Source organism: Dipodomys ordii, unplaced genomic scaffold, assembly GCF_000151885.1.
Source record: "Dipodomys ordii isolate 6190 unplaced genomic scaffold, Dord_2.0 Scaffold154, whole genome shotgun sequence".
Classification (NCBI taxonomy): domain Eukaryota; kingdom Metazoa; phylum Chordata; class Mammalia; order Rodentia; family Heteromyidae; genus Dipodomys; species Dipodomys ordii.
The window spans coordinates 168,198-185,217 of record NW_012267370.1 but is presented as its reverse complement, the minus strand read 5'-3'; the positions used below and the strand labels follow the sequence as shown (position 1 = coordinate 185,217).

At 46.0% G+C, this 17,020-nt stretch overlaps 2 protein-coding genes across 3 annotated transcripts in view; both read right to left on the bottom strand.

Annotated features, from left to right (window-relative positions):
- Window positions 1-3,609: 3,609 nt before the first annotated feature.
- On the bottom strand, window positions 3,610-6,936 carry Rbm3 (RNA binding motif (RNP1, RRM) protein 3). The gene is made up of 7 exons (XM_013032410.1): window positions 6,849-6,936; window positions 6,187-6,306; window positions 5,731-5,837; window positions 4,987-5,095; window positions 4,791-4,884; window positions 4,505-4,589; window positions 3,610-4,213 (listed from the first exon to the last, which is right to left on the bottom strand). The coding sequence occupies exons 2-6, from the start codon at window positions 6,287-6,289 to the stop codon at window positions 4,529-4,531; spliced, it is 474 nt and encodes a 157-aa protein (XP_012887864.1). The 5' UTR covers window positions 6,290-6,306; window positions 6,849-6,936; the 3' UTR covers window positions 3,610-4,213; window positions 4,505-4,528.
- Window positions 6,937-13,981: 7,045 nt separating this feature from the next.
- Tbc1d25 (TBC1 domain family, member 25) overlaps window positions 13,982-17,020 on the bottom strand; it is a 16,711-nt gene continuing 13,672 nt past the window's right edge. For both annotated transcript variants that reach the window (XM_013032344.1, XM_013032345.1), the window contains exons 4-6: window positions 16,658-16,782; window positions 16,327-16,515; window positions 13,982-15,581 (exon numbers count right to left, since the gene is read on the bottom strand). In XM_013032344.1, coding sequence (XP_012887798.1) covers window positions 14,220-15,581; window positions 16,327-16,515; window positions 16,658-16,782 — 1,676 coding nt within the window. In that variant the 3' untranslated portion in view covers window positions 13,982-14,219. The remainder of the gene's footprint in view (window positions 15,582-16,326; window positions 16,516-16,657; window positions 16,783-17,020) is intronic.

Sequence of the window (17,020 nt, the reverse complement as noted above, 5' to 3'; positions counted from 1 at the left end):
GCCTGTAATCCTACTGAGGCAGCTGAAATCTGAAGATTATGGTTAAAAGTCAGCAAGAAGCCAGACTTAGTTCCAAAAAAATGGCAAGTGTTGCAGTGGCTTTACTAAATGGTGTCCAAGTTGAGTTCAAGCCCCAGGACCCGCCACCCCCAAGTCAAATGGAGGGTGAGCAAATGGGGAAGAGGAAGTGGTGACATTGAACAAGATGTAATGCACTCACAACCTGATGGGGAACTGAAACCCACCGCCCCCCCCGAAAAAGCAGAAATGGGGCCGTGGCTCAAGTGGTAGGTGCTTGCTTTTAGCTAAAGCAGTTCCAAGCCCCAGTACTGGCAGAAGAAAACCAAAGTCTGACAAAAATTGGGAAGGAGTCTATTTCAGTGCCAACTATACAAACCCATAGCCCTGTATTCAATCTCCACCACCAAAAAGAGACTCCAAACAACATGTTAAGAAGTGTTTATTCAAAATGTCCATATAACATTGTACCTAACACACTATAAATTTAACCCCATCCCAGACCCTAGGGAGAAACATTATTTCTTCATCAAGCCTTATTGTAGTCATGCTGCATGGACAAAGTTTTATGTTAAAAAAAAAACAACACAATCCTCAGATCAGTTTTTACCAGTTTTCTCACTGCCAATATTGAAAAATTTCTATATCAGATCCCTGTGTACTCCACACCTTCGTATACCCCCTAAACCTATAATGTGAGGGTTACTATGAGGGATGAGCCTTTGTAAACATATTTAATCACCCCTTTGTGAGACAGGAAGTAGGGTTTTAAAAGCTATTTTTCTACCTAAGTGAGGTAGAAAGGCTAGGACTTGGGACCTGAGAACACACCTAGAATTCTGTATCTTGAAAATAGTTCTCAGGGGAAGTTCTAGAAGCTGAGCATGGTGGAGCAATCTCAGCTACTTAGGAGGCAAGGGCAGTTGGCTTTCCTAGGGAATAAGTAGTAATGGCAGAGCCACAGGGGATAAGGAAGAGGTAATTTTTAGTAGGAACCACATAACAGGACTTTTGTGTTTGGGATCTTGGTAAGGCTTTTCCTTACTGATGGTGGCTACCTCTTATCAGGTTAAAAGTTTTTGACAATTAGCTATTTGGGCCAGTAATATCGCACCTGTATACTGTGTATATCATGTACAAGGTTCTAAGGTTATTTTTTTGTGTGCCAGTGCTGGGTGTTGTCCCTGAGCTCAAGGTTAGTGCTGTACTACTTGAGCCACAGCTCCAGTTCAAGTGACTTTTTGATTAATTGGAGGCAGGACTCTCCTGCCCTGGCTTATTCTGAACTTTGATCCTTAGCTCTCCATCTCCTGAGTTCCTACTAACAGGAGTTCCTACTAACAGGTGATCAGGTGAATCACCTGAACCCAGCTCAAACATGCAATTTTATGAGGTTATGGCACCATACACAGTTGTGCGTGAGACTGGGTCTCTCATGGCTGTTTACCACAATGCAATTCCTGACTCAAAGAACATGTCAGACAGCTTTGTGAAGCTATTTGTGGTCTTCATTGAAGAAACCTAGGAAACCATTGTCATAAGCATTTGAGCTAATCATGGCATCTTACTTCAGGTAGGAAACTGGGGATAAGAGGTATATTTCCTATCTAGGCAGTGAGTTGGCTTCCCCACCCCACCCCCAATTGCAAGGCAGTAACAGTGGTCTTCCTGCTCCCACCAGTTTATAGTTTCCCAAAAGCCCAGCAAAGAATGTTTCCTCAGACCAAGTACCCACCTGGTGGGGTTAGCCACAATGCCCCATAACCTGGGCCTGGCTCACTGGGTCAGGCAGAAGTCTGGGAAGTTCCTGAGTCTCTCCATCCACCTGCCAAAGCAAATTCATGACCATTTGGGTGGGAGAAAGAAAGGTCTTTGGGGGCATGTCTCTAGTACCTGGGAAACCCAAGAGGAAGTCTTCACATTCCAGGAAAGTGTGGGAATAAGACAGTTTTATGTCCTGGAACCTTGTGGAAGTTGGCCAAGTATTGGTCAAATGGGGAAAAAAGGGTCATTTTTCTGTTTCACAGTGGAATCAACTAAAGAATAATCTAACTTTATAAAGAAAGGCAAAATTAAGAAACTATGGCTAGGTAGGGTCAACAAAAACTAAAAAGTTATCACTTTCCCACTCAAGACACAAAAAACTGAATTCCTATAACTGAGCTGTGTTTACTATCCCCAGCTGTCAACTCATTAAACTTTTTACAGAAAACATAAAATGGCCAGGTGCCAGTGGTTCATGCCTGTAATCCTAGCTCCTCAGGAGGCTGAGATCTGTAAGACTGTGGTCCAAAGCCAGCCTGGACAGAAATGTCATGACTTTTCTCTCCAATTTTCTACCTAAAAACAAGTGGCACTGTGGCTCAAGAGTGCTAGCTTTGAGCAAAAAGAGCTCAAGCCCCACAAGACAATCCCCCCCCAAAAAAGAAAAACAAAAACAAAATATAAAAATACCACTGAAGCTAAGAAAAAGTAGTTGAACCCTGGAATTTGAATCTAGTTTGAGCTGAGGACCTTGTTTTCAAATCGGGTTTCTTAAGTCTCTCAAAACTAGTCCAGTATACCTCCGAGCAACCTCATTCATTTTGTAATAACTAGTACCATTCAACATCTTCACTTTCCATCTACCCATCCCACCCCTTTCGTTTTCTCAGTTCTGTGGTATATACAAGGCATTTTTGCCTGATTCTACTCATATTCTTTATTCATTCTTTTACCCCCCCCTTTTCAAGTACCAATTCCTAGTACTCATTTTGTTTGGCTTTGACTTAGTCTTTCTAAAGAATTACACTATTTGCTTTCCCTATCGATCTATTATATTTCAGTTAATTCATTTGTTACCACTTGGGTGCCACCCAGTGTACTTAATTCTAGATTTAAAGGCACAAAATGCTTTTTTAAATGGCAAAAAAGTTTAACATATAATCTAAAAATTAAGAAAACTGAGGGGAGTGGGTAAAACTGTTGAAAGGGGTGACATTGATCAAGAAGCACTGTGTTTATAAACTGCTGTTAAATAGCAACTCCTTTGTACAACTACTTAAAGAAAATATTTTTTAAAAACCCAACAAACTAGTACCACTGTAGTAAGGTTTAGGACTCATGCACTGATCTTAGAAGAATCTTCTGAGGCTCAAACCTAAGTAAATACTGACTAAATGACAAGATCAAGAAACTCTAGCCTGGTGCCAGTGGCTCACACCTGTAACCCTAGCTACTCAGGAGGCTGAGATCTGAGGATCACGGTTCAAAGCCAGCTGGGGTAGGAAAGTCTGTGAGACTCTTATCTCCAATAAACCACCAGAAAACTGGAAGTGGCACTGTGACTCAAGTGGTAGAACGCTAGCCTTGAGCTGAAGAGCTCAGGGAGAGTGCCCAGGACCAGAGTTCAAGCCCTAACATCCAAAAAACCAAAAAACAAAAAACCCTCCAGAAACCCATTTCCAGCCAGTAAAACCCACCATACCTCAGGTCTCAATGTGTACTCAAGCCTTGCAACTTCAGTTCAGTACCTTTTGGCAGTCCCTATCCTCTCCCACATTTTCCCCTCCTCCTGATCTGACTATTTTAAGGAAAAAAGCATTATCAATGTCAATTTGTATTCAGATTTCATCTTTTAATCAGCTCCATGAAGGACATCCTAAACACTACATGAGACACAACAGAATATCTTTTTTCTTCCAGTATTATAAAATGACATTCACAAACATTTTTAAGGAGCTTTTCTATATAATCAAGGTGGTGATATTGAATTTAAAAAATCTGTAAGCTAATTATGTCCTTGATGATGCAGACTGCTGATAGATACATTTAGAAATCACTTCCTGGCCATGATAAACATTGTATACAGGTTTTAAAAACGTCCCCAAATACATGTGATTATTAGTTTTAAAAATCAGTCTGGCCAATCTTTTTGGTCAGAAGGAATAATCCTGAGAGCTCTAACAAAAAAAACCTGATAAAAAGATAAAAATACCTGGATTCTAAAAATTTGTTTTAATTTGTTTTTGAATGGGAAAAAAATGCATGGAGCTTTCTGAAAGGTATTTAACAACAGGCTACCTTGGGAGCTCAATGAATTAAAAAATATAACTTGATGTACTAAAACAGATGTTTCAACGCAGCTCCAAAAATCTTTATAAATACAGCAATTTGGAAGGACGATCCTGGATCAGAAGTGTTATTCCTTGTGTATCTGAGAACAGTAAGAAGGGGTAGAATTGTGATTCAGGAAGAAAACAGGCTGACAACATGCTCACCTCTTTCAGCCCCCAAGAGGGTTATGGGTGGGTTTTTAGAACCTCCCCCAAGCACACTAGCCTTGACATGCAGAAAGCGAGGAAAGCCAGAGTGGTGTTTGTTGGGCTGTCTAGGTGAGGGATGCAAGCGCAGCCAGAAATACTGAGTAGTATGGCAAGAACAAAAGAAAAGAATTCATTGAGTTTCATGGGCAAAGATCTGTTCAATGCAACATTCGGTCTCTCACCTACATACGTGTGCATGTCTCATCTCAGTTATCGTAATTGTCTCTGTAATTTCCTCCTGAGTAGCGGTCATAACCACCCTGGCTTCTGGGAAAAAGCACATTTGTCTTACAGAAATGCATTCTACACCAAGGATTAACATTACAACTATACATTTTATAATATGTACCACAATACAAATACTCAAGACAGAATATATTAAATACATGCACTTCATGTAGTTAAACCCAATTCTGTGGGATAAAGCAAGTATGAACATTCAGGCTATTTCATTTCTCAGTTACCCACCTGCCACTATAGTCTCTGGAGCGTCCATATCCATATCCATATCCTCCAGGCCGACTATCATATCTGCCACTCCCATATCCCTGGTCCCCGCCACCTATAGCACATAGAAATAAATAAATGGCAGTAATCCAGACATAGGCCACTAATAATTAACGCTCCTCAGCAATCACATGATCAAACCTGTCACTGTACTTACCTCTAGAGTAGCTGCGACCACGCCCATGGCCCCCAAAGGCGCCCCCTCCTCTGGTGCCCCGGGCAGACTTGCCTGCATGGTCCACTCGGATCTGGCGACCATCCAGAGACTAGGTATGGGGAGACACAAGGAGGAAAGGTTCGCAGTAAGTCACGTAAGGGATAAAGGAAGCGTGGGCATGGGCAGTTGGGCAAGAGCCCAGAAATACCAGTAGGGCACCAGTTTCTGGGTGCCATGTTCCAGGACAAGCTCCTTTGACCAGAATGGCTTCAACAGGAGCTATAGAATCCCACAAAATGACCTGAATCCACCGTGTTCCCCTGCTACTTACTACTTACATCTCGACTGAACTCAGGCTGAGTTCTCCTCCCCACTCCTCTAAGCTGCCCAACTATTAGGGCTAGACACCTCTTGGTTTGAGGCTTCAGAGTCCATCCCAGAAGACTCACGAGGTCCTCTCCGGGCCAGGCCCACAGGTCTGCAGACTCTACTACCTAAGCCCAGGGCAGGTCAACCATCCTCAGGTGGCTTCTCGGCCTCATGCAGGACCAGTCGTCGCCTCCCAGGCAGCACGGCTCTGTCTGCCGCTGCCCTCCACCCCCTAGAACAGAAGGCAGTCATGCTCCTGTGAGTGGGCACCACGAGGCTTCATGGCCACGCTGCCTCTAGCAGACACAGAGGGGAAAACAGAATGGAGAAAGTGGCTATGGGGAGAGGGGCCCCTGGGCAAGTAGGATGCCTCACCTCTCCATTCATGGCTCTCATGGCATCTGAGGCATGTTCTGGGTTGGTGAAGGTTATGAAGCCAAAACCTCGGGATCGTTGAGTCTCCCTGTCCTTGACAACAACCACTAAAAAAAAAAGGAGAATAATATAGCAAAGCCAGCACCTAAAACGGTAGGCATACACTTTTCATCAATTCTATAGGGCTCCTTCAACCTAAATCTCTATTTTAGATCTAAAAAAGTAACATGTCTGACAGTGCACATTGTAATCCCAGTAGTTGGGAGTCAGAGGCAGAAGGATCTGAGTATTGAGACTATCAAAACGACTCAACTCCTTCAAGGAAAAAAATATATAGAAAAATTGCAGGCCGGAAGTACTTTTTTCTGATGTTCTTTGCAATAAAAGGGTACCAGATTTGCTGTCACTCCCTCCCTCCCCCCCATACACATAGAGTGGGTCTGGCCCAAATCTCACCTTCAGAAATAGGCCCGAAGCTACTGAAGTGGTCTTCAAGTGCCTGCTCATCAGTGTTAAAGTTCAGTCCTCCCACGAAGAGTTTTCCTTCTTCAGAAGACATGGTGGTGAATTTGAATCCTGTGGAGAGGACAGATAAATAATGGGAAAGTGGAGACAAGATGGTGAAAAGTCAGAATAGACAAGACAAAAAGGCGGGACACTCAAAAGAGGAAGGCTGAAATGGCAGGAATCTGCTGGGCTGTCAGATTGCCGTCGCCATTTAAGGGCTGCCGATGCGCATGCTCACATCCCCTTGCCACCACGCCCGTCATTTTGTGCCGCCGCGCAGGTCCGGAGTAGCCCGGCGTTCCCTCGGCGCCCGCAGAACAAGATGGCGGCCATCACGTGGGGAAAAAAGCGGGCAGCCAGTATTGGCTGTCGCGTGGTCACTGCTGCCACCAGCGCTGCCAGTCCCTCCCGGCATTCCTCGCACCCAGACGCACCTCGCCAGCCTCCCAGCAACCAAGCTTTTCACCTCTTGAGTCTGGGACCCGCCCGCGACATGGAACTTCAAGCCAACGTGTCAGCGGCTACTACTGTCCTCACTGGCGTTCCCTGACACCGGCGGGCAAAGCGCAGGGGTAAGGCAAGGAATGGCCGCCCCGCAAGACATTGCTTACCTTTCAAAGTGAAAAGACTGACACGCCAAGTTCGGCGGAGCAGGGAGAACAGGAAGGCTGACGCGCGGGAAGACGCTAGATAAAGAGTACGTAGCGTCTACGTCACACAACGTCCCCAATACGCGCATGCGTGCGTTCCCATTGGCTGAGCCCATCAGATGGGGTAGGGCAAAAGGAAGGGATAGCCGAGCGAATGGAGCGATGCTTTCGGCGCGCTTCCGGGGATGGAGACAACTTTTGTGCGATTGGTGCAAACCGACATCAGCACCCTAGCTCCTCCCCGCCACACTAGCAAAGCCGTCTTTTTTCAGCCCCTTCAGTGCATGAAGTCTCGTACCCTTTTCCGTCCCCGACGGATTCTCACTGTCCTTGTTGGATCTTGGTCCTTACTATCTCACTAGGTCCCTGACAATGGAGCTATTCTCATCGGATGTCAACTTTCTTTACCTTCTAGTATTGTAACCTAATACCTCTCAAGAGCTTGACGTTTTATCCCCCACTGGCGTTGAAATCATTGCTCTTCAGAGACCCTACATTTTCTTAATGCTTGGCGCGGCCCTTTTGTTTTCTCCTCTCTGTGTACTATCTAGTTGCCTGTCATAGGACCATTTCCTGGTATTGTACTTATCTCTGAATTCTGATTTTCCTGTCATTTGAGATGCCTTCTTCGAAACAGGATTGATCCTGTTTTCAAAAGATGCAAATGTCAATTCCTAGTCCACCTGCTGCTGCTCAGGGTAGATGAGCTCTTGATCCACAGAATAGACCTTCACAGCACAATGAAATCCAAAGCAAGTACTGTCGGAGGTCACTGATGCCATTTTTTTCATCCTTTACAATGAATGGATTGACAGATTTATTTTCATTGCTGAGCTCTGCATCAATGAGAGTCTGCACAGACTTCATGATTTTACCTGTAGAATTAATTTGTCTAGCTTTATAAGGGCCCTCCTCCATGCCAAATCACATACCTCTGGCACCAACACAGGCTAGATTTATTAATTTTTAGAGTATTTCTGTTGAGCCGATTTCCTTATTTTTCTTGTTTAGTTTCAGGGATTTCTCAAATAGATCATTTTTTATGTGTTGAATATTTTAGTAAGCCACACTCACTTATTGTGACATTTGTATTAATTTCTACGTAGTATCGTGTGTGTGTGTGTGTGTGTGTGTGTGTGTGTGTATACCTGCGTGCACCAGTACAGGCACTCAGTCTTTTTAAGCTTAGGGCTAATGCTCTAGCACTTGAGCCACTTTCCATTTTTTGTAGGGTTCCTCCACATTCTAGTTAATTACAGATAAGAGTCTCCAGGATTAGTCTTCCCTGGTTGGCTTCAAATCTCAGTCCTCAGATATCAGCATCCTGAGTAGCTAGGACTGTAGTGAGCCATGAGCTCCTGGTTTTAGCATAGTTTTGTACCTACACTTTCCCTTTTTTCTGTTTGGTATTTTGCTAAGGATTTAACAGAGCCTTCATGTGCGAGTCAAGACTTCTAAAGCTGGGTGTCAGTGGTTAATACCTATAACCCTAGCTACTCACGAAGCTGAGATATGAGGATAGTGGTTCTCAGCCAGCTGGGGCAAACAAAACGGAGTTTTTTTGTTCTTTTGTGGTCTTGGAGCTTGAACTCAAGAGCCTGGGCTCTGTCCATGAGCTCTTTTGCCCAAGGCCAGCACTCTACCACTTTGAGCCACAGCTCCTCTGGTTTTCTGGTGTTTAGTGGAGATTTTAGTCTCACAGACTTTCCTTCCCTGGCTAGCTTTGGACCATGAACCAGATCTCAGCCTCCTGGGTAGCGAGGATTACAGGTGTGAGTCATCAGCATGCAGCCAAACTAAGTCTTATCTCCAGTCAACCTGCAAAAAGCTGGAAGTATATCCAACTGGTAGCACACTGGCTATATGTTTAAGTTCCAGTAGCAGCACACGCGCGCACACACACACACACACACACACACACACACAAATGACTTCTACCACTGACCTATATCCCCAATTTAAAAACAAACTTTTGTTAATATTTATTATTTCTCTTTATTGCACTATGCTGCCTTCCATATATTAATGATTCAATCCTTTGGGTTTGTTCCTCTCTCCTTTATCTAACTTCTTGAATACTTAAGTAATTAAATTTTCAACTTTTCTTTTCTTTTCTGGTGGGAAGGGGAGGTGGTGTTGGAGATTGAACTCAGAGCCTGAGCATTGACTCTAAGATTTTTGGGGGCTGGGAAGGTGGCTCAGTGTTAGAGTGCTTGCCTTGCATGCATGAGGCCCTGGGTTCGATTCCTTAGCACCACATAAGCAAAAAGAAAAAAGCCGGAAGTGGCGCTGTGGCTCAAGTGGTAGAGCGCTAGCCTTGAGCTGAAGAGCTGAGGGACAGTGCCCAGGCCCAGATTTCAGGCCCCACGACCGGAACCAAAAAAAAAAAGAAAATGGCATGATGTTTTTTATGGGCTGGGAAGGTGGCTTAGTGGTCGAGCACTTGCCTTGCATGCATGAGGCCCTGGGTTCGATTCCTCAGCATCACATAAGCAAAAAGAAAAAAGCCGGAAGTGGCACTGTGGCTCAAGTGGTAGAACTCTAGCCTTGAGCTGAAGAGCTGAGGGACAGTGCCCAGGACCAGAGTTCAGGCCCCATGACTGGACCCAAAAAAAAGAAAAAAGATTTTTGGCTCAAGGCTAATGTTCTACCATTTGAATCACAGCTCCACTTCTGGATTTTTGCTGGTTATTTGGAGATGAGTCTTACCATCTTTCCTGCCCAGTCTGGCTTCAAACTGCAATCCTCAGATATCAGCCTCCTGAGTCGCTAGCTCTTTCTTCTTTTTTTTGTTTTGGTACCAGTCCTGGGACTTGAGAACTCCAGTCCTGGACACTGTCCCTGAGTTTTTTGCTCAAGGCTAGCTCTCTACGACTTGAACCACTTCCAGCTTTTTTTTTTTTTGGTAGATAACTGGAAATGTCTCATGGGCTTTCCTGCCCAGGCTGCCTTTGAATCACAATCCTCAGATCTTAGCTTCCTGAGTAGCTAAGATTACAGGCATGAGCCACCAACACCAAACTCTTATTTTTGATAAATGTATTTAAGTAGCACATTTTTTTTTTAGTAATTTTAGTGCTGTATGTAGAATTATTGTATTAAATATTTCTGAATTTCTTTGTGATTTCTTTTATCCAAGGACTATTTAGAATATTACTTTCTCAAAACCAAGGGCTGCTGCTAATTGCTAACTTTATTATGGAAAGAGAACATGTTTAATATAACTATTTAGTTGCATGTTGGAGATCTCAGAGCCTTCTACAGGCTAGTTAAGCACTCTACCACTATGTTATACCTCTATTGATTTATTTTTTTTTGGGTCCGGTCATGGGGCCTGAACTCTGGGCCTGGGTGCTGTCCCTCAGCTCTTCAGCTCAAGGCCAGTGCTCTACCACTTGAGCCACAGCGCCACTTCCAGCTTTTTTCTTTTTTCTTATGTGGTGCTGAGGAATCGAACTCAAGGCCTTAGGCATGCAAGGCAAGTGTTCTACCACTGAGCCACCTTCCTAGCCCTCTATTGATATTTTTAAGTGTACTGAGGGCCAGGTGCTGGTTGCTCATGCCTGTAATCCTAGCTACTCAGGAGGTTGAGTTCTGAGGACTGTGGTTCAAAGACAGCCCAGGGAAGAAAAGTCCCCATGAGACTCTTATCTCCAATTAACTACTTAAAAACCAGAAGTGGCACTGTGGCTAAAGTGGCAGTGTGCTAGTCTTGAACACAAAGAGGCTCAGGGACAGAGCCCAGACCCTTAAATTCAAGCCCCACAACTGACAAAAAAAAAATGTACTGAGGCCTTCTTTGTACCCTAACATGATTTACAGTGTTATGTAGGTATGTTTTATATGTGTGTTGATGTAATCTATCTCTATCTATCTATCTATCTCTATGGAAACTGAGTATATTATGTTCTCCTCTGTAGTTTATTTTTTGTGCCAGTCCTGGGGCTTGAACTCAGGCCCTAGGCGCTGTTCCTGAGCTTTTTCTCTCAAGGCTAGCACTCTACCACTTGAGCTACAATTTGACTTCTGTGAGACAAGAGTCTCACAGGCTCTCCTGACAGGTTAGTTTCAAGCCTCAATTTTGTGATCCTAGCCTTTTTTTTTTCTTGGTTGGTCGTGGGGCCTGAACTCTGGGCCTGGGAGCTATCCCTCAGCTCTTCAGCTCAAGTGTTTTGTTGTTAAGACAAAGACTGCCAGTGTTGTCCAGGCTGCCTCAACTCGCAATACTCTTGTCTCTACCTCCTAAGTTCATTACTGGCTTGGACTTTTTGTTGTTGTTGTTTTGGTCTTGGGGCCTGGACACTATTCCTGAGTTTTTGTGCTCAAGAATATTGCTTTACTACTTGAACCACAGCCCAACTTTCAGCTTTTTTTTGGGGGGGTATTTAATTGGAGGTAAGAGTCTTATAGAGCTTCCTGCCTTGGATGGCATGGAACTGTAATCCTTAGATCTCAGCCACCTGAGTAGCAAGGATTACAGACTGCCACTCTCACCAAGCTCTGGATTAAACTTTTAAAAATTTCAATAAGGACATCTGTATCTTAAATATTTGTAATTAGGGTTATCTCATTTTGTATTCTTCACTTAAAAGTTTATTTTCAGGGCTGGGAAGGTGGCTCAATGGTAGAGCGCTTGCCTTGCATGCTTGAGGCATTGGGTTCGATTCCTCAGCAACACATAAGCAGAAAAAAAAACCCTGGAAGTGGCGCTGTGGCTCAAGTGGTATAGTGCTAGCCTTGAGCTGAAGAGCTGAGGGACAGCGCCCAGGCCCAGAGTTCAGGCCCCACGACCGGACCCCCCCCCCAAAAAAAAAGTTTATTTTCACCAGGCACTGGTGGCTCATGCCTGTAATCTTATTCAGCAGGGTGAGATCTGAGGATTGCAGTTCAAAGCCAGCCTGGGCAGGAATCTCCAATTAACCACCAAAAAACAGGAAGTGGTGTTGAGGCTCAAAGTGGTAGAACACTAGCCTTGAGCTGAAGAGTTCAGGGACAGCATCCAGGCCCAGATACCCAAGGAATGGGCACTGTCCCTGAACTTTTTGTTCAGGGCTTTATGGCAATCTCAAGGAAGACAAATAAGAATATAGTTGCCTGATGCTCACCTCACCTCTAGTACAACTTCTGGCCAGAAGCTATATGATGTGAGGATCTAGTTAACTCCTCCACTGTCTGCTGTCCTTTGTAGAGAGCAGCAGCAGCCTGTGAGAGATCCCGACCTGCTAAGAAGGTAAGGGGGGAAGGGTTTTGAAGTCCAGGTTGTCCTCCATCTTTGGATTTTCCTGCCTCAGCCTCCCAACTAACTGGGGTTAAATGTACACACCATCATGCCTGAGACCTGTGTTCTTTTTTTGTTAGTTGTGGGGCTTGAACTTGGGGCCTGGGCAGTTCCTGAACTCTTTTGCTTAAGGCTGGTGCTCTACCAATTTAAACCACAGCACCAGTTCTGGTTTTCTGGTTAATTGGAAACAGAGTTGCATAGGTTTTCCTGCTCAGGCTGGCTTTGAACTATGACCCTCAGATCTCAGCCTCCTAAGTAGCTAGGATTACAGATGTGAGCCACCAGCGTCTGGCTTTAAAAAAAGGTATTGTTCTTTTAGATTTTTTTGTGCCAATACTAGGGCTTGAACTCAGGGCCTAGGCACTGTCCTTTAGATTTTTGCTTAAGCCTGGCACTTTACCATCTGAGCTGCAGCTCCACTTCTGGACATTTTTTTTGTCAGTTGTGGGCCTGACCTCTGGGCCTCAGCTGTCCCTCAGCTCTTCAGCTCTACCACTTGAGCCACAGCACCACTTTCGGCTTTTTCTACTTATGTGATATTGAGGAATCAAACCCAGGGCCTCATGCATGCAAGGCAAGCATTCTACCACTGAGCCACCTTCCAGCCTCCACTTCTGGACTTCTTGATGGTTGAATAAGATTTCCACAGATTTTTCCTGCCTGGGCTGCCATTGAACCAAGATCTTCAGATCCAACCTCCTGAGTAGTTAGAATTACAGGTGTGAGCCACCAGTGCCCAGCTAGTACCTATTTATTTATTTATTTAGCCAGTTGTGCGGCCTGAACTCTGGGCCTGGGCGCTGTCCCTCAGCTCTTCAGCTGAAGGCTAGCGCTCTACCACTTGAGCCACAGTGCCACTTCTGGCTTTTTCTGCTTATGTGGTGCTAAGGAATCGAACCCAGGGCCTCATGCATGCAAGGTGAGCACTCTACCACTGAGCCACCTTCCCAGCCCTTATTTATTTATTTTTTATCATTATCCTTCAAATACTTAGATCACTTTTTTTTTTCTTTTGGGTCCGGTCGTGGGGCGTGAACTCTGGGCCTGGGCACTGTCCCTCAGCTTTTCAGCTCAAGGCTAGCACTCTACCACTGAGCCACAGCGCCACTTCCAGCTTTTTTCTTTTTGCTTATGTGGTGCTGAGGAATCGAACCCAGGGCCTCTTGCATGCAAGGCAAGTGCTCTACACTGAGCCACCTTCCCAGCCCCTTAGATCTCTTCTTTTAGGGTTTGGGTTTTATCAGTGCTTGTTTTATCAGGTCCCATCACTGAAACTGTTTAAGGCCAGTCCTTCAAGCTGCCTCCAAACAAGTAGCCAGATTAGTAGACTTATAGACCTGGTTCAAGGCCGCCAGTATTAATGCATGACACTTCCAGACAAAGGACTAAATTCTAGAAATGGTGAGATGTATAATGTCATGGGTGGCTGGTCTGTCATTTTTCTCCAAGTAGCCATGGCTTCCAAGTCTTTATAATAAATCTTGTTGTTTTTGTTTTTTTGGTACAGAAGCTTGAACTCAGGGTCTCACTGTCTCACTCAGCTTTTAATCCAGCCCCCTCTTAAGAAAATAACAAACTAACAATTAGGAACTCTTTCACACCAACCCCCAAAGATAGATGTACCAAACAACCAATGTAAGTTTTCCTAGAGCAGATTGAAGCCTAGGCTCACCTTCTTCAACCAATCCACTCTCCCTGCCATGTGGGGAAACAAGAGCCACCCTCCACAGCCCTACAGCTAAGGATTCTGTGGCGATCCCATCTACAGCAGAACCCAAGAACAGGGCAGAGAAATAGACACAACACATTGACCTTCATGTGGGCAAAGTGGAGTTGTTTAAAAACGCAGTGATAAAAACAGACAAAAGAGGCCATGGCCTCTATTGGGGCAATGGCAAAGCAGCCCCCTCCCCCCCTTAAAACCTGAGAAGAGAGGCCACTAGGCTCCAACAGGTCTTCGGATGGCAGGCAGGGAGGTGATATCTCACTTTAGGCCCACATGGGAAGTAGGGAGATAGGTGGGATTGATGAACTGGTGGGATGGAGATTGATCAAAATGAAGCTGTGGCCTCTGCCCCCTCCTCTGAGTCCCAAACCTCAGACTGCAGGTAATCAGCAAACAGAGATTTAGCCCTGCGCAAGACGCGCCCTAGGTGATGTTTTCGTACAAGGCGGTCAAAGTGCATGGCCAGCTCGTTGTAATCTAGCCCATTGCGCATGATGTGATCTCGGTGCTCCAGCAAGATGGCCAGGCAGAGGAAGAGCATGAATGGATTCCCCCGACCAAACTCTTGGGGTGGGGGGAGGCCCACTGGAGATGACAATGGCAAGGATTTCCCAGAGTGTCTTGGAGTGCCTACCTCGTGCATCAAGGGGGATCCTATGGTTATGTCACCAGTGGGAGAGGCTTCCTGGGTAGATGGTGGAGATGAGGAAGATGGAGAGTCAGGGCGGGAAGAGGAGGAGAGCAATGGATCTGGGGAATTTAGCAAGGGTTCGGAGAGGGACTTAGAATTGATGAGGGCAGAGGGGTGGGGTAGGTGGACCAAAGGGTCCGTCATGGGACCCATGGTATCCCTGAGTTGCTGGAGGCCATCCAGGCTAGCTTGTCTCAGGAGACGCCCCCCACCACCAGGCTCTTGGCTGGATTTGGCCAAGTGGCGAACAGCATCTTCGAAGGCACTGCCTTCTCCACCAGCAGGCCTTAGCATGTGCCTCTGTCGAACTGGCCTCCCTCTGTGGCCACCAAAGCCAGTATCTGTCACGTGGCTAGGGGGTCCAACGAGCTCTACTTCATGTTCAGGAGGATCAGGGGGCAATGAGCTCCAAGTGACCTCAAGCATGCGGAGGGCATCATCGAAGGCAAACTCTCTCTTGAGCTCCAGCAATAGCCAACGGTAACAAAAGAAGAGATCATCAGCTCCTGCTTCGAGCAGATACTGGTAGAAGTCAGGGTCAGCATGTCGTAAGAGTAGCTTAAGGTGGGCAAATTTGGTGGCCATGGCACGGCCATCAGGATGGAAGTTGGCGGCCAGGCGCTTCATTATGCCACAAAAACATACAAAGGCATGGCCTTCGTGGTCCATGACAGCAAGGATAGGGGATGCCAGGTCACTCATACCCTGGCAGTAGGACACCTGTGGGTGGGTAACCGCATAGGTGGTAAGCAGGTCATGAAGGGCCCGCAGATGTGGGCCATCCTCAGGCCCTGCATAGTAGGGGTGGGCGCGATCTGTGCGTAGCACATCCTTGAGGACTGTGCTGCGGATGAATTCCAGGTCCTCAGGGCTTGCTCGCTGGGCCCACTCACTCTTGAGCTGCTCATACTCACGGCTCTTGCGTTTCATGTAGTCCATCCGCTCACGGCCTGTCAGCCCGTCTGGGTATACGTTAAGTAGGTAGCGCCACACCACCTGGTCAGGAATAGAAATGGAAGGGATGAGGATATGGAGTGTATGTATGTGCGTGCATGTGCACACATGTGTACTGGTTTTGAGGCTTGAACTCAGTGCCTGGGCATTGTCCCTGAGGCTTTTCCCTCAAGACTAGGGCTCCACTACTTGGGCTATAGCTCTATTTCCAGCTTTTTTTGGTGCTTAATTGGAGATAAGCATGGACTTTCTTGCTCAGGCTGGCTTCAAACACAATCCTCAGATCTCATCCTCCTGAGTAAGTAGGATTACAGGCATGAACTACCAATACCCAGCAGGACAGGGAGACTTTACAGGCCAAATTACCACCCACCCAGCTCCTCAAGGCCTCTGTCATTCTTGTCATGAGCCTGCCTTCCCACCAGTGAGTCTTAGCTCCTCTTAAAAGACAAGCATATCGGGTGCTGGTAGCTCATGCCTGTATTTCTGTCTACTTAGGAGGCTGAGCTCTGAGGATGGTGGTTCAAAATCAGCCCATGCAGGAAAGTTTGTGAGATACTTATCTCCAATTAATCACCATAAAGCTGGAAGTTGAGTTGTGGTTCAAAGTGGTAGAGCACTAGCCTTGAACACAAAGTTAGGGACAGTCCCCAGGCCCTGAGCTCAAGCCCCGCAGTGGACCAAAACAAAAAAGGCAAGCATCCTGCCCTGGATATTTCCACTCTATCCACAGAGATACCTATTAGCACAGAAGGGATCAATGCAAGGAGGGACCAACAAGGCTCACCTTTCGCAGTGAGGGCTCCACACCGCCATGATAGATCCGCAAGCGCAACTCTTCTGGACGAGAGAGCTGGCCTTCATGGTTCAGATATGTGTGAAACTCAGCATCGTTCAGTGGTGGTTTAAAGGGTTTCACATCTTCTCCATATGACCAGCTTAGCACCTGTTGAACCCTAGATAAGGTACGGCCCACCTGGAAGGGAAAGGAGGGAGGAAGGCCACTAGTCATCAGAGAAGGCAAGGAGCAGAGGCCAATGAGCAGGTTCCAGATCAGAGGTTCAAGGTAGGCCCTGCTCTCCAACCCCAACTGGGTCCCCAGAGTCCCTGAAAACCACCTGAGAGAGGATAGACTGTGTAAAAGGCAGAGCAGCTGTCAGCGATGACCGTTTCTCAGATAGTAGTACGTCAGAACCAATCACATCTTTGGGGCTGATTATATCCCAGTCTTCCAGTAATGGGCCTGTGTGAACAGAGTAAAGGGGCACCAGTAAGAATGATGAGGCTACAAACCTCAGGGCCATGTCCTCTTCCAAAGCCTGGTTACCTGTAGAGCAAATAGTGTAAACACCAAATAAAGCAAACCATCAGCAATCCTTCATGTATACATTTCACAAAATGGCTGTAATCCTAGAATCCCTCCTGTACTCTGTGTGTGTGTGTGTGTGTGTGTGTGTGTGTGTGTGTGTGTGTGTGTGTGT

Coding starts and splice junctions, on each gene's coding strand:
- Rbm3 (XM_013032410.1), bottom strand. CDS start 6,289: ATGTCTTCTGAAGAAGGAAAACTCTTCGTGGGAGGACTGAACTTTAAC. Junction 4,885..4,986: donor TGGTCGCAGCTACTCTAGAG/GTAAGTACAGTG, acceptor TATGTGCTATAG/GTGGCGGGGACCAGGGATAT. Junction 4,590..4,790: donor TCCAGAGACTATAGTGGCAG/GTGGGTAACTGA, acceptor GCTTTTTCCCAG/AAGCCAGGGTGGTTATGACC.